The 18,033-nt window shown below is 33.1% G+C and overlaps 1 protein-coding gene across 1 annotated transcript in view; it reads right to left on the bottom strand.

Moving 5' to 3' along the window:
• Positions 1 to 9,431: 9,431 nt before the first annotated feature.
• The window catches only part of NBEAL1 (neurobeachin like 1), a 173,884-nt gene continuing 165,282 nt past the window's right edge, over positions 9,432 to 18,033 (bottom strand). Inside the window, 5 exon segments of the mRNA XM_044913621.1 lie at positions 9,432 to 10,497; positions 12,610 to 12,745; positions 13,882 to 14,030; positions 15,363 to 15,524; positions 16,587 to 16,703. Of these exon segments, the coding sequence (XP_044769556.1) occupies positions 10,396 to 10,497; positions 12,610 to 12,745; positions 13,882 to 14,030; positions 15,363 to 15,524; positions 16,587 to 16,703 (666 nt within the window). The 3' untranslated portion in view covers positions 9,432 to 10,395.

The raw sequence follows: 18,033 nt of genomic DNA, 5'->3' as shown, positions 1-18,033 counted from the left end.
CTGGCCAAGTGGCTCCACTTGCCAAAATTTATTGCTTATCTTCTCTATTTTCTTTTCGCCCTTGTTGGCTTATGCGTTTACTATTGTTCTGAGAGAATTTTAATATGGAGCAAAACTAAATACAGTTACTTATATTCAATCTATCATCCCTAAAGTGTGTAGTCTTTTCAAAGATCTGTGCAAACAGAACCAACTATGGCAAATGTTAAATGGTAAGAGCTCCTTGTAGTTGATCACTATTTTACTTACTTCAGATTCCAAAAACCTAGAAGTAAAATAGTTCATATCATTTATATTTTTTAAAGATTTGAGTGAGAGAGAGGGAGCGAGAGTGGGGGAAGGAGCAGAGGGAGAGTATCCTCAAGCAGACTCCCTGCTGAGTGTGGAGCCTGATGTGGGGCTTGGTCTCATGACCCATGAGATCATGACCCTGAACCAAACCAGGAGTTGGATGCTTAACTGACTGAGCCACCCAGACATCCCAAATAGCTCATCTTTTAAAATACTCAAAATTAAATTCTGCCTTTTGGATACTGATAGAACTCAGATTTTCTGGGTTGCCTGGGTGGCTCAGTCAGTTAAGTGTCAGCCTTTGGCTCAGGTCATGATCCCAGGGTCCTGGAATCAATCCCTGCATCAGGAGCCTGGTTCTCCCTCTCCCTCTGCCTGTCGCTTCCTTTGCTTGTGCTCTCTCTGCCAAATAAATAAATAAATAAAATCTTTAAAAAAACCCTCAGATTTTCTTTAACAAACAAGTTTTCATGCTGGTTAACTTGCTGGCTTACTAGCTAAAAACAAAATGTTTCATAAATGATACACATTCCCATTTCAAATCTCCATTTTACTGCATAAGAACACTAACTGCAAAGTTAAACTAGTTATATCATTTTGTAAGGAAATAATTTGGCTCAGGTAACAAAAGAGGAAAGAATGCAAACTGGTATGTACTATTGGCTTTTTGTGTTCATTACAGTGTCAGACTGAATAATGGTACCCAAATATGTCCACACCCTAATCTCTGGAATTTGTGAATGTTATCTTACATGGTAAAATAAAGTCAACTTTGTAGAGGCAATTATGCTAAGAATCTTGAAATGGGGAAGATCAATTTGGATTATCCATGTGAGCTCAATATAATCACAATAGGCCTAATAGGAGGGATGCAGGAGGAGTCAGAAGCAGAGAAGGTGGCAATGAGATGAATGGAAGCAGAGGTTAAGGTGATACGCTTTCAAGATGGAGAAAGTGACCATAAACCAAGGGACACAGATGACCACGAGAAGCTGAAAAAGACAAGGAAACAGATTTTCCCCACAGAGCCTCCAGAAATCAGCCCTGCTGACATTTAGACCTTAGCTCAGTGAAATTGATTTCGAATTTCTGACCTCCAGAATTGTAAGGGGGAATTTATGTCATTTTAAACCACTAAATTTGTGCTAATTTGTTACAGCAGCAACAGGAATGTGGTATAATCGCCGTTTAAATGAAATGACATAAAGGGAGAAGAGGCAAGTTATCTAATGTTGTGATCAATAATATCCATCAGTTAAATACTATTTCATAGTAAAAGTAATTAGATTCAAGGTATCAGCTATTCACTTCAAAGAAACTTACTTTGCCCCTTATTAAGATTATTCCTTGCCAAGTATAGAGATTTCTTGTGAAAGATAATCTAAGCACTGAGCTCCTTGAATAAGATTTGTCTCTGTATTTTAAATTGTTTCCATAGCATAATATGTATCACATAGTCCCTTGTTTAATAATTTATAATTTATTATTAACCTTTTAGTACATTTTTATGAAGAACCCCATACTTGTTACCCAACATTTAAACATATGTAGAAATAATCTGGATCCTTATAACCAATGTCAATTGGCCTTTCATTAAAGTGAAATTAAAATTGTGTTTTACAATGGTATATTTCCCTTTTCTTTTTTTAAAAGATTTTATTTATTTGAGAGAGAGAATGAGAGACAGAGAGCACAAGAGGGAAGAGGGTCAGAGGGAGAAGCAGTCCCCCTGCTGAGCAGGGAGCCCGATGTGGGATTCGATCCCAGGACTCCAAGGTCATGACCTGAGCCGAAGGCAGTCGCTTATCCAACTGAGCCACCCAGGCGCCCCTGGTATATTTCCTTTTTTTTTTTTTTTAGATTTTAATTATTTATTTGACAGAGAGAGACACAGCGAGAGAGGGAACACAAGCAGGGGGAGTGGGAAAGGGAGAAGCAGGCCTCCCGCAGAGCAGGGAGCCCGATGTGGGACTCGATCCCAGGACCCCGGGATCATGACCTGAGCCGAAGGCAGACGCTTAATGACTGAGCCACCCAGGCGCCCTGGTATATTTCCTTTTTAAAAAAATTTTTGGTTTATGATCTTATGAATCACAACTTACCTAACAACCATCCTGCTACATCTCATCATTCTTCAGATGACTGTCTATGTCTGCTCTGATTAACAATACGCCAGGCTTACAATTTACACTCACAGGGCAATGATCCCTCATTTCCTTGTTCTGATTTTTTTTTTTTTAAGATTTTATTTATTTGACAGAGAGCACAAGCAGGGCAAGCGGCAGGCAGAGGGAGAGGGAGAAGCAGGTTCCCCACCGAGCAGGGAGCTGGATGGGGGGCTCGATGCCAGGACCCTGGGATCATGACCTGAGCCAAAGGCAGCTGCTTAACCAACTGAGCCACCCAAGCACCCCAAGAATGAAGGTTGTCTTAAGAAAAAAAACCACTAGAAATTAATATACTGCTTGGTATGGTGTTATGGATGGGTTTTACAAAAAAAAGGGAGTTTTTTTTTTTTTTTTTTTTTTTTTAGCAAGGCAGTCTTAATTAAGCCTTTTACTGACCTGGCTTTGTCCTGTGATTGTGAAATCTCACCAGATGAAATTAATGAGGAAATTTCCAATTCTAGCACTGTCTTCAATAAAAGTGTAGCATCATATATAGACGGTATCAGGCTAGAAAAAGGTTAATGTTCATTTCTGCAGTGTTGTTACTCTGGATCTAGACAAAAGTACTTAGAAAGAACCTGGAACAGAGCCTGGATTCTGTTTTATTATGGATTAGGATTTATTAACCTTAACAAACACAGAAGGATTAGGTCAACATTTAGACTGTCAAAAGTTGATGAATAAAAGATTTTAATTATGTGAAAGGAAAGAAAAGTTTAAAAAAAAAAAGCCCAGCTTAATGTATTATTCAATGAATTACAAATGGATATCTCTGGCTTACGATCATTTCGAGGGGAGAAATGTAACATGTTTCTGAGGTGGCTTTAAAACCAAAGGCTTAATATCTGTTGTTATATAATATGACAAAAACTGGCCAATTAACCTAACATTTATCTTGTACACACAGGGCTGAAGAAGAAATTCTCATACGAAAACAGTGATCAATTTGCTGCTTAACAAAAACTGTATTTAATCTCTTGCTTACTCAAATAACTTAGCCAAGGCTAAATTCTAATCAGACTATGAAGTGAGAATTACAAATCAACTGAAGAAAGTAACATCATTTTTTTATTTGATTTAAACCCATTTTCATATACAAAGCTAATGTATTATGTACAAAATAAACGTACATTCTTCAAAACTGTTAGAATACAAATTTCCAAAGGACTAAAAAAAGTGCAAAATTCTCAATTATCTTCGATCATGCTATACAGAAACAAATCAAATATTAGCTCATATACACACAGTGAAAAATTTTAAGACACCCAATGTAATAAAAACATACATCATATAGTTAATCTTAAAAAGATGAGGAAGGAAAGAATGTATTGCACCAAATTAACAGTAACTTCATTATAATGAGAAGACTAATCAAAATTATTTACACATCTTTATTAAATCTAAAATTTTCTCAACTTTAAGACCATTTTTTTGGCATACAAATATTCATTGAGTCACAGTTTGCACAGTCAATAATTAGATATAAATAAGAATATTCTCTTTTTCATGTCAATTCCATCAGAATAAATGAGCAGGAACATTTTATGATAACTACTTTTGAATTCCTTAAATATTTAAGTAGCAGCACAATTCGCAAGTATTTTTTTTAAACAAGTAATTCTGAATTTTCAGCTATCCTCCTCTATGTGTGTCCACATGCATTCAAGTCATTGTCACCCTCTATGATAACACTGAAATGTTCCTATTTAATCTGGGTCCCAGAAAAACTGACATAAGAGACAAATCATGTGTGTTTGATATTTTTCTGTCTTAATGGATTCATTTCTCTAGCAGTGCACCTGATAGAAAATGTCTAGCTAAATCTCTGATTTTTTGCTAAATTTTTTGCTCCAAGTATATAAAAGCAAACAACTGGGGGAAGGAAAACGATACTCCTTAGGAGTTTCTGAAGAGAACAGACCAGCCATACAGTTTGCTAACAATTTTTCTTACAGAAAGCTAATTATAAAATAAACAGTATCCACAAATATTTTTGGTGATAGTATTTTTGAATCACAGAGAGCAGTAAAATGCTAGAAGAGGGGGAAAAAAAGTCTAAAATGTAAAAGATCTTTGACAGCAAGATCTTCTGTAATATATCATAATTTCAGAAGAAGGTAGAAACTATGGTACTTTTAAAAGCAATCAAAATCCCAAAGGAAGAAATAAAGTTATTTTCTTTAATCCCTATATAAGAAATTAAGAGGTTGATTTTTTTTCAGTTAGGTCTGACAATATCTCCTTACCAGAACCACTTCTAAAGTGTTTATTGATTAATATGATTTTAACATTCTGAAGAGCAAAATAATGCCAATCACAGGTAAGTTTTTTTCCTTCAAAATTCAAGACGGGCATTTGTTGTATAGGTTGAGCCCACTAAATCTTAAAACACATTGTTTGGATAGTGTATGAAATGTTTCCAAAGGAAGGAACATCAAAAATAGCATTTTAACATTAACTAGTTAGTAGCCTGGCTACCAGAGACCCTCTGGTTTTAATACCTATTATTTTGAAATATATTATTACCAAAATAAAATTTTAAAAGGTCCAATTGGAATAAGACTTTTTTAAAAAGTTTATATTTTAATCAAAAAAATGTAATTTTATTTTTCAACCCTACCTAAATTTTTTATTCTTAAATTACAGTGCTACATTTTAGTATTACAAGTAACTAATCATTTGTACATTCAAAAATAGGTTTAAATTTTAAATGAGACAGCCATCATATTATAAGTGGAAAAACACACAAACACACCCAAAACTCCACTAACAGTCAACTTTGAAAAATGAATGGGTAATTCAGTGACAGAACTGTGCTGTTGTTATGGTAATATTTGCAAAATAAGTTTCCAGGGAAACATTAAAAATCTATACCACAGAAAACAGATATTAGATTAGTGACTTTCTATTTGTTCTTTTCCCTTGAATTTTCAGTTTATAAGATTATAGGCATTAAGATAAAAGTAAATACAGTTGTATATCTGTCCTTTTGTTTTTCACTACAGCCATTAGCTTCATAAGTCCAAATCTTGTAATGTGTTTAGAAATCACCCACATGTGACAAATGTCAGTGAGATAATCTAAGATATGTCTTATGAATTATACAATCTAGCCCAAAAGTTTATGATAATATAGCCACTTTTAGACAGGGTTCTTAAACTGAAGAAAATCACATAACTCCTATATGTAGGATGGCTTTATATTTTTAACATAGAAAATTACATCATTTCCAATATAGGCCTAAATATTTTAAATGTTAATCTTTTATTTTCTGTAATACTAGGACTTTTTATATGAAAAAATTAAAGATTATTTCCATACTGAGAAGTCATCAGAAGTACTTAGGGAATATATCCAATGCTTTTTAATTAGAAAAATTCTATTGATTACTACCTTCAAGGCTATGAAAGACCTAATTCTATTTTTAAACCTAGCATTTTGTAACTCATGCTTTTTATTAATACTTTAAAATGTTACTTAATTCAAATATGCAAATACTCACTGACTCACTAGGAAGTAATAAAAGCAAACACACTTTTTGGGAGGCAAATGTTAGTTATAATATTCAAATGTGAAAGGTCTGAAGAAAGTTATAATAATAATGCAACTGAAAAGGAAATTTGGTTGTTTCAGTGGCAAGCAAAACGAAGAAAGCCATTCCAAGCAAATTTTAGAAAAATGTCTCCAAGGATAATGATTAAACCTATTTTCATATATGTCTGTGAATAAGCAATCAGATTTATAAAAATGGATATAATTTCCATAGTGGAAAATATTTTAAGACTTAATATAAGAATCCTGAGACAATTTTTTTTATACTAAGTAAAGAAATTCAGAAAGTCCAGAGTAGTGCCTAGACTTCTGTATATTTATAGAACTTCATGGACAAGTCTGATCTGCAATCTCAATTTTAAGAAACACTGGCTTAGAAATGCTAGATTCAAATTAAAGAAATTGTGGCCAACATTTTAATAATATTGAAATGATGAGTGATAACATTATATTTGTTGTTGCAGTAATGTCATCAGAAAAAGCACCACCAGGACTCTGATATAGGAAAGCTCTTCAGAACAATGCTCTGGATGGGGTTAAATTTAAAGCAAAACAAATGTTGCGTATATATGATAAAGGAATTTGGTTAAAAAGAATACTGAGAATGGATATTTGTTGGGAGTAATAAAAATATTTAAGATTGGCCACTTACTGGGAAAGAACAGAGTCAGCTGATGAACAATAATTAGGACAAGCTAGCAGTCTGGGTGACAGAGGAAAACAACAGATTCAATTTAGAAAAGAAAAAGAATATATATGCATTTTTATCAGTCAAAAATTTTATCCCACAGACAGGTTTAAGAACTTATTTATGGAAGACAATTGTATTAATGTATTTGAAGAGACCAACCTTCACTCATTCACACACCCTATGATAGTACATGTTATATATATATTATTTAATATTTATATTTAATATAGTTCATGCACTTGCATCTTTTCATTGGAAGGGTAATAAAAACAATGCTACTCATTTTTATAAATGTAAATATTTATAAAAGGGGCTAACCTCTTTAAATTTAAAAGATTTCCATTAGTGATTTCTTTAGTAACAACAATAAAAATATACCTAAAGGCAAAGGCCATGTGTCTATCATCATTAAATAAAAATCTGGTATTCAAATTAAAATTTTCTCTGCCTACTCTTATTCGAGTAAAATATAAACAATCTTAGGTTAAGATTCAACTTTCAAATCTAAATTCTAATTAATTATGAGGATACACTTACTCCCTTCAGATGCATAAAACTGATTTTCAATACCAGTTCTTTAAGTATAATTGTTATATGCCTTACATTGAGTAAAAAAGGAAGCCTCATTGACATTCCTTGCTAATGAGATGAATACCCGGCATTTTCTCCCCTACAAAAAGGATGTGACCTAAAAAAAGCACTGTGACCTAATGGAAACTAATAGATAGAAACTTATTAATAGCTGACACGAGCTTCACAGGCTTAATGTAAGCCAACTGGACAAGCTTTATTTTCATCATATACTTTTCTAATTTCCATGCCCTGATCTATTTTTTCTTCTCTCCTCCAATTCTAACAGAATACTGATTGGAGAGTGAAAAACTGATTCTTTATTCTCTAAATGAACACAGCTATTGTTATGTTTTAATATTTGAGACCTCACTTTGTAAGAGCAAAATCATTATCCTAGTATAAATCTCTCCCCATCACCAGATTTTTTATTTCCATCATCACCAGTGTCAAGAAACAAAAGCAGATGAAAATTTCTTTACATAACAAACTTCATAGCACCTAAGTTATTATACTAAGTTATTATACTGATCAACTGAAATCACCTGTTATTCCATTTTAATCATACTGTTGTTCATTTATCCCATTATATAAATAGAAACATCTTCTACGGATAACATCTAAATACACCAGAATCCCCCAAAGTATATTTTTCCAGTGATTTTATCTAGTCATTTTTAATTCAGTGGGCTACACTGTTTAAAAGAGACATATTTTTCAGCTAATGGTTCTACTATATTTGCTTACTTTAATAGATAAACTCAAGTTCCATTCCTCTAGACTAATGCTAGTATTCTCAGATTTCCCTGAAAATCTTACATTTTTGGTTTTTACTTTTTGGAAAAAGTAATATAGGAAGAATTCCACAGTTCTGAGCATCTACTGTTAGTCTAGGTAGGATATTTATTTTACTGTGAACAAAGGGTCTTCTATTTGTGCTATAAAATGAATACTGCTTGTTCAGTTCTTCCATCTAAAGAGCAGCAAAGTAAAACACCATAAATTTAGGAATTTTGCCCTGATAAGTTAAACTTCTTTGTAATTTGTAAGCATCCATCCAAAATAATTCCAAAGCCAGTATTAAGTAACCTTAAAAATAAGGCATTCTTATACCAAAATCTCTGGATAAGTAAGCAAAAGAAAAATTTCCAAAATTTTGATTCAGAAAAGTTTTTAAAAAATCAACATTTAAAATACCAAAAGTCAATCATGTTGGTTCTGATGACTTGAAACCTCCTAAAAAATGTAATATAAAAAACAGAAATAGAATTAAATAAATAGAAGCAACAAATCTCAATAAATTATAATTATCTCTATTGACTTGTTTTGAGACATTTTCATCACAAATTTCTGAAGTCCTTAAAAAGGAAATCATTACATTTACATATGCTCCATTTTACACTTGCTGCACCAGTTTATTTCAGTGTTATTTACCTAAAACATAACTGTTTGGGTTTTTTTTACTGAACAAAACAGGGGATTTTAAATAATTGGAAGGAAAAATTCTTCTATAAGTTATTAGTCCTGACTCAAACAGATCACATCTATTCAAAAAGCTTCCCTAAACTGAACCCTGTACTTCTCTTAATTTTTTTTACTCACTCATAGGATTATAAAGAGAATGGTATTGGATACTGTGGACAACTGAAGAGAAGAATTACAGAGGGAAAGTTTCTTAAAGATGCCATTGAGAAGACAACCAGATGTAAGGAAATCTATGTGGAATAAAAAGGAATATTATTATTTTATAAGCAACTATTACTGTGAGAAGTCTTTTTTTTTTCCTTCTGATCACAGACCCCTTTATGAAAGCCACACACTCACTTCTGAGAAAAATGCAGTTAACACATGGAATTTCCACACAATTTCAGGGGATTCATAAATTCCCCCAAACCCATGGAATCTCAGTTTAAGGACACTTGTAGTTGTAAAAGCTCTCTGACCTAACTCAAAAGATGACCTTATAAAAGCACTAGGTTTAACAATCTCTTTGAATTCCAAAATAAATCTATCAGCTTTTTACTTTAAAATATTGAACATTAAGCATATGTAATACTTAACTATGTATAATAAAATTATCTTAAAAGTTATACATAACATGAAATAGAAATGTTTTTAAAAATTACTATATCTAAATGACTAGTTTAAGTGATGCATATCTTTTCATTTATCAATCACATGGAAGTTGTAGGTAAAAATGTTAATGTATTTGGGTATCATTGCTAACATTTCTAATTATGGGGAAAGACAAAGTATTTGCTTAGTAAAGAATAAGCCAAGAAAATTTGAACTTGGCAGATATAAATTGTGTTGCAAATGCTAATACTTAAAAGGGTCCACCTGTCAAAATCATAATCAGCATTTTTCCTTAATTATACTACTAATGAAATACATCTGCAAAATATATCTCTAGTTTCTCTTATTCCTATTTAACCTTTATTATTTAAGCATAATAATGTGTTTCAGTAAGTTCTCATTAGTAATAAGCTAAGTAGTAGTGGAATGACCCAATGTACCGGTTTCAACTGTCTTATATTCAACTTATCATGAAAACCTGGAATTTACACTGAGTTTTGAAAATCCAAGTGTGCAACAGATGCCTTTAAAATATTACCCCAATCAGGAGTTCCATAAATAAGCTTATATATTTTTAAATATGGTGGTCAGTAAATAGGAAAATGATTAACTAAAGAATACATTAAAAGCCATGTCTCTCAACTGTCCCATCATCTGTACTCTTCTTAGAAATACCTTAAATTTTGGTGTTTAGAATAATAATGGAATTATATCCAACTTCTTCATTTTTGGAAGTTTTTTCCCCCAATAGCTCTAATGATCTTTAGGAATGAACCACAAATCTAATTCAATTGTATTTTCTCAAATCCACCTTGATGTAGATCAAGAACTAGTAAGACTGGATTCATTGTTAACCAGAAATTTTTAAAGTGGATAATAATACAACCTGTGTCTTTATACACACATAGCACACTGAATTTTGGTAATCGCTAAATGATTTTCAGTGATAAAAGCCCTGATATATTTCAGATAGTTGAGAGATGTGGTTAAAGTGACAAAGCAATAAATCAAGTTTCATTTATCCATGACAGAAGATGGAAATAGTAATCACTTGGAATCTTGAGTATTATATTCAGTTTCTCCAGCTGAAATCTGGCTGAGTCGCTTGCTAGATCCCCACAATTTTCGAGAAAGCTGACCTGAACGCATCTGTTTAAAGTAATCCAGAGAAATGAAGAATAGATGTTATTAAGAAAAAAGAAAGAAAAAAAAGAATACGTGAAATTGATATGCAAGACACTGATTTTGTAGAATGCAGAATATAAATTTTGTTAGCAGAATAATTAACATTTTAGTGATTCTTGATTAATAATAATTAAAGAAAGGCTTCTCTATGTTGGTTGTCTTTCAATTGAGAAAGGTCTAATGCCGAAGTGTTAATTTTAAAATTAAATGTCCCAGTTTGTCCAAATTACCAGAGTCCCTTTCTTTATAAATTAACGAAACTGGGTGTTATATGCAACTAATGAATCATTGAACACTACATCAAAAACTAACGATGTTGGCCAACTGAACATCATAAAAAAAGGTTAAAAAATAAAAATATATTTCACTTCATTAAAATAATCTTCTGAAATTATACTTTAGCTAATAAGACACTTAAGTTTGAGGATTTTCTCCTCTTGTATTTAAAATAATATTAATGCTTATCACAAGGATAAGAAGAAAGTAAAATTATGTTCGGATGAAGAGAAAAAAATTTTAGGATATTTTGATATAAGAATTTCAAAAAATAATATTTAACAATAGAATGATAAAATGTAATTTAGAAAACAAGAATAGCCTAAGGTCTCTGAAGGTAAGAATCACATTTTGTCCACCATTAATTTATACCACCTAGCACACTTCTCAGCATATAATAATTATTAATTAAATATTAATCCAATTGGTGAATAAATGCCCCTCTAAAAGTGCTTACACTTCTAGGCAGGGCAAAAAAAGAACCCATGTGGGAAACATTTCTGTCTAAGCATATGATTATGATGTCAGAATTACTTTCCCAAGTGCAATCTACTTTTTTTTTTAAAGATTTTTTATTTATTTGATAGAGACACAGAGAGAGAGGGAACACAAGCAATCTACTTTTTAATGGCAATTCATCTGCCACCCTTTTTCAATGGTTACCCTTCTCTAGGGTACATTTATTGAAGGGATAAAAAAATCAAGCCTCATGCACAGACACTTTGGCATGCTTGTTATGCATTTTCATTTCCAGATGTATTTCCGGAAACATTATTTCCATTAATCTATTACCACTTTACGATCTTATTTATAAATACAAATTTTGTACTGAGAATGTAATACATAAAACTGATACATGACTTAAAATACATGTTAATCAAGATTTTGATCTTTTAGATAAATTCAGATATTGAAATAAAAATTTTTTCATACCTAAATCTTGATTTAATTTTGATACTGTCATATACAATTATATTTTAATTATGCAAGATTCTAAGTATTCAATTATATAATAAAGTAGATCCATACTTCCAGCTGATACATCCAAAGATGAATAAGAGAATAAGAAACAGAGAAAAAGAGAATAAGAACTAACAAAATCTTAAAATATCTCCTTGGTAGATTTATTAAAACCAGTGACAATGTGTTATTCACTAGTGTCTTCTCTGGAAACAATTCCAACAGATGCTGTATTTTAGATTTCTCAGAAAAGACTGATGGTATCAATACAACTTTATAATGCTTAATTTGACTCTATGTAATAAAAGAAATTTCTAAAAGAATCACTAAATTACTTGGAATATAGCCACTAAGTTTTTGAAGGAACAATATCAGATTTATGTTATCTGAATATTCAGTAATTGATAAACCACTGGCAAATCTATAGTAAGTACCGGAAACTCATTGAGAATTAGCATATTTGTTCTGCTAATTCTGGTATTTTTGTTGAAAGTAAAATACATAGTTTTATTGTTTGAGTCTGTATTTCATTTTTTATAAAGGCTTTTATGTATTAAAAATCCAAGTAGTGTCTTGAATCTAGATTTGGAAAGATAGATAATAAAAGAACTTTCTTATTCATATAGAGTGATAGAAACTCCAAATGTGTGCTTTCAATTATATAATAAAAACATCACTCCTGAATACTTTATCCCCTTTTCATTTACTGCCCTTTGAAAAATCAAACCTGGTTTTTAATTTGTTCATCCATAATGGAGACTTCTGATTCAGCTGGAACAAAGGAGAACCAAAGGAATCCCCAATAGTATGGGAAAAGAAGTTCTTGATGCTATGTTTTACCTCAGCTGGCTTGCCAACACCCACTACAATCAACTTGCCATCTTCTAATCCTACAAGAATATGGCTGTATTCTTTGGTTACACAAACACAGTGGATAGGCATTCGCATGGCTAATGGGTTCATGCTGAGATTCAAACTAGAAGAGAAATAAAACACACACACATAATTACATGGATACATAATAGATTCAGAGAATTTTGTACTTGGAAGATAACCTAATGATCATCTGATTCTGCATTCTAATTTTACAGATGTGTAACTTAGATTCAGGAAGCCTGAATGGCTCACACAAGGGCCCACATAATAGCATTACTTAAAATACATTTTTTTTTCTATTCTCAACATCTGTTTTTCTTCTAACCATATATATGATCTCTCACTAAATGATTTTTACCTTGTTGATTAAAAAGTGACAGTAGTTCACTGTTCAAAGGTTCAAAAAGTGTTTGTGTGCATGTTGGGGGGTAAGGTTGATAAAACTGTTCTATCTGCCTTGTCTTAGAAGATGTAATATATAAATATATAATATAAAACATAATAAATATTTAAAAATATGATATAAAAACATGACATAATACTCAATTATGGAAAATGTCCATGGCTTTTAGGATTAGAAAACAAAGAATCCTCTGATGTACACACTATGTTTGGACTAACCTGTTAAAAGAGCTCATTCATTTTTAGAATCTGGCATTCTTTTTTTTTTTCCTTACCACTGATCTGGGATTCTCTTAACAATACCATAAAAGAAAATCCTTTTCCTTCATTGGTTTAAATAACAAGACTCCCCACCAATTTTACAAATACATATACACAATCGTGAACAGATACATTAGCCTTAAAAATACTTTAGTTTGTTTTACCACAATTTTAAAAAAGTTTTAAGCCCTAACTGTAGTTTGTAAAAATTCAAACTATAATTGAACAAATTTACAAATCCATAATCCAGGTTTGGCACCATGAAAATTCTTTTTCTGGCTTTTAAAATTTTACTGTGGTAAAATACACATAACATAAAATTTTCTACATTTTTAAAATGTACATCTATATTTCATTTACTTATCCAGAAATACTTTAGCTTCCCAAATTTTTTTCAGAGTTGCCAAAAATGACATGTTCATAATAAATGATAAACCAAAAGATTAGAAATCTTTGATTGCTGATTTCTAGTCGGCTGAAGACCAAGAGTTGCATGCTCCACTCAGTGAGCCAATGAGTTGCCCCTATTACCACCTTTTCTTAAGTGAGACTTCAATGATTCTTATTATTTACCTGTGGAGATCTCTTATGGACAGGAAGCCTTGTAAGCTGCCCATGATAATATGTTCTCCAGTGATACAAATATCCGATACTTGTTCTGTCAGGACTTGGGACCCTAGATACTTGCCATTTACGGAAAACAGATGTAATGCATTCTTATCCTGTAAAGATTAGGTGAAGAAAATTTAATGATCTCAAATGAAAATGGAGTTTTAATACTGACAATTAAAACTGTGACTATAACAGAATAAATACTGGATTTAAAATTTTGGAATAAACATATAGTTACGTTTAAAGAGAAAGTGTGTAGACAATATTATTAAAGTGATTTTAAATGAGAAGAAATTATATATTTTAAGAAAATATTTAAATAAATAATTGCCAAGTAAATAAATACTAAACAGGGACTCTCATCTCTCCAAAAGAATGAAAATCTCATCCAGTCTAAAAAACCTCACAATATATTTTTTTAAACCCCACATTCTTAACACAGAACAAAAAGATTCTCTTTTTTTAAAGCTACAGTTCTTTGTAAATTTTTTATTTATTTTAAGTTATCTCTATGCCCAATGTGGGACTTGAACTCGTAAGCCCTGAGATCAAGAGTCTCATGCTCTATCAACTGAGCCAGCCAAGATTCTGTTAAATTTTTTTAAGGATTAATTTTTTTTGAGAGAGAGAGAGAGAGAGAACGCGCGTGTCATGGGCACGCAAGTGGGAGAGGGGCAGAGAGAGAAAGACAGAGAGAGAGAATCCCAAGCAGACTCCCCACTCAGCGGGGAATCCAATGCAGGGTTCAATCCCATGACCCTGAGGTCATGACCTGAGCTAAAATCAAGAGTCGGATGCTTAACTGACTGAGCCGCCCAGGCCCCCCAATTCTCTAATTTTTATTTATTTTATTTATTTAAAAAAAATTTTTAAAGATTTTATTTATTTATTTATTTTAGAGAGGGAGAGATAAGACAGAGGGAGCATAAGCTGGGTGAGGGGCAGAAGGAGAGGGACAAGCAGACTCCCTGCTGAGTAGGAAGCCCAACTTGGGGCTCGATCCCAGAACCCCAGGATCATGACCTTAACCAACCGAGCCACCCAGGTGCCCCACTGATGCTCTAATTTTTAAAAAGCTTTATCATGGAAAGAAAGAGAACATAATTCATGGCTTATTTATACCCAGCATGTATAAGAAGAATTTAATTTGGTTATAATTTCCACTTAAGCTTCTGAAGTCCCACATAACCAGAAATTCTTTTTGAATCATTTATTATATAGGTCAATAGAAATCCCTAAAACAAAATATAAACATGAGGCCAAGACTGTGATAGGGGTCCATTTAATGATAAGGAATGAACAAACTGAAAGATAAAAGGAAAATATCCTTTTCAAAAAAATGGTGTTCTTCATCAAAATGCCTCAAATATACAGTATAATATAGAAAGGAAAAGACAGGCTTATAGTCTAGCCCTACTGCATGTAACTGTTATATATAATACCTTGAGATTGGTGTTTTCTTCAATGCTGGAATAGATGACAATATGTCCTTCCCAAGATACAGCCAAATTAGGAATAGTCAGGAGCAGAGAACTCTCACAAGGTGGCCGTAAAGTCCTCATGTATTGACCTTTCTGAATGGTATGTATAATCACAGTGCCATCCTACACAGAGATAATATTAGAATATGAAAAAGAGAACAACAAAAAAGAAGGCCACATAAATAAATACGGGAAAAGAACTCAGAAAATGATTATTCTACCAAGGACACATGTATTTTTTTTTTTTTTAAAGATTTTATTTATTTATTTGAGAGAGAGAGAATGAGAGACAGAGAGCACGAGAGGGAAGAGGGCAGAGGGAGAAGCAGACCCCCTGCTGAGCAGGGAGCCCGATGTGGGACTCGATCCCGGGACTCCAGGATCATGACCTGAGCCGAAGGCAGTTGCTTAACCAACTGAGCCACCCAGGCGCCCAGGACACATGTATCTTAGGAAAAATTCCAACCTTGAGATCTGAAATAGTATTCTATTTTATTTTTATTTTCTTAAAGATTTCATCTATTTATTTGTCAGAGAGAGAGAGTACAAGCAGGGGGACGGCAGGCAGAGGGAGAAGCAGGCTCCCCACTGGGTGAGGAGCTGGATGCGAGACTTGATCCCAGGACCCCGGGATCATGACCTGAGCCAAAGGCAGATGCTTAACCAACTGAGCCATCCAGGCATCCCTTGAAATAGTATTTTATTTCATAAGATGCCCTCTTCTTTCCTTAACTAATAAGACCAGTAAAATACCAAAATAGAATCCAGTCTCTTTAAGTTTCTTCTTTCTGTGTTATACTACTTCTGCAAAGTCCTACACAAACAATAAAGAATTCCTATACTTTTACCAGTGCCCCTAGAAAAAAATTTATCATTCTAATTTTAACACATGTGCCTCCAAAGCAAGCATGAAAATATTTAAATATATTGTTTCTCGATTTGTAGAAAAAATTAGCATTTTTTTTAAGATTTATTTATATTTAAAGAGAGAGAGAGTGGGGGGCAGAGGGGCGGACGGAGAGAGAGAATCTCAAGCAGACTCCCTGCTGAGCATGGAGCCCAAAGTGGGGCTCAATCTCATGACCCTGAGATCATGACCTGAGCCGAAATCAAGAGTCGGATGTTTAACCGACTGAGCCACCCAGGCGCCCTGAAAATTAGCATTTCTTAAAGGTGAAATCTTACCCTTGATCCTGACACTGCCATGTCTAGTTCAGTGCTGATGCCGACACTCAATACCTCATCAGTGTGTCCATACAGAATCTGAAAGGGTTTAGATGCTAAGCCCACAGGAACACCTCCCTAATGTTAAAAGAGAAGCAAAGGTTAATTTTCTAGTAGGCTATTTTCTGCAAAAAGGTTTATACTATATTTAAATTGTCTAATCACAAAGTAACATTGCAACTAGTTCTTACCACAGCATCTATTCATAACAGGACTCATTCTTATGTTCCTCCTTGGATTCTCAAATTATTCTCAGTCTTCTGAAGCTCTAAAACTTAATTTGAATAGTTCCAAAGTTGATTGCTTTGGATTAATTCTAACAGGTATATTATTTGCCCTTTTCATCTACGGATTTGCTCTTCCTTTACTACAAACAAACTTCATATTCTTTCTCTGAATACTTTTTTTTTTTTGGTTGACATAAAATGTCAGGTATACAACAATGATTCAACAATTCTATAAATTACGCAACGCTGACCATGTAAGTGTAGTTATCATCTGTCACCATACAATGTTGTTATAATATATTAGCTATGTTCCCTATGCTGTATTTCTGTGACTTATTTTATAGAACTTAATTATTTTAAATCTTTATTTCATATTAATAATTTGATATTCAGCCACATCAAATCTGTTGCTTACTGTTTCTACTTTTGAGTTTATTATATTTATAATGGTATTGGTTTTAATACTGGTTTGGTTCTTCTGCAATCATTCTTTTCATCTTAAGATTTATTTTTACTTTAGAGAGAAAGAGAGCACACACACATGAGCGAGTGGGGGGGGAGGGGCAGAAGGAGGGAGAGAAGCAGACTCTCCACTGAGTGTGGATATGGACGCAGGGCTCCATCCCACAACCCGGAGACCACAACCTGAGCCAAAATCAAGAGTCAGTCCCTTGGCCTACTGAGCCACCCAGGTGACACTCCTTTTCATCTTTTTTTTTTTTTTTAATTTATTTGAGAGAGAGTGAGTGAGAGAGCACGAGCAGGGGCAGAGGGAGAAGGAGAAGCAGACTCTCCACTGAGCAGGGATCCTGACACGGGGCTCAATCCCAGGATCCTGGGATCGTGACCTGAGCTGAAGGCAGACGCTAAACCAGCTGAGCCACCCAGGCACCTCTCCTTTTCATCTTACTATGCCACTATATAATTTCATCTTTGAGGTCCTTAAGTCTGTTTTACTGAATTGATATTCTTATGTTCTTCTAACAGCACAATTTTATCGCAGGGAATCTCTCTACACTTGAGTTGTTGTCTTCACCTGTTTTTAGCATGTTTTGTTTGTACATTACTTTCTATGATATAGAATGAGTAGTTGCCATGGTATTTGTTTATAATTATCCTAGATAACTCTGGATAGGTAGATAACATTTACCTGTGCTATATAATGTAGATGAATTCCCATC

This window comes from Neomonachus schauinslandi, chromosome 3 (assembly GCF_002201575.2).
Source record: "Neomonachus schauinslandi chromosome 3, ASM220157v2, whole genome shotgun sequence".
In the NCBI taxonomy this organism is placed as follows: Eukaryota; Metazoa; Chordata; class Mammalia; order Carnivora; family Phocidae; genus Neomonachus; species Neomonachus schauinslandi.
Note: the sequence above shows the minus strand (reverse complement) of the source record. Positions and strands in the feature narration are given on the sequence as shown.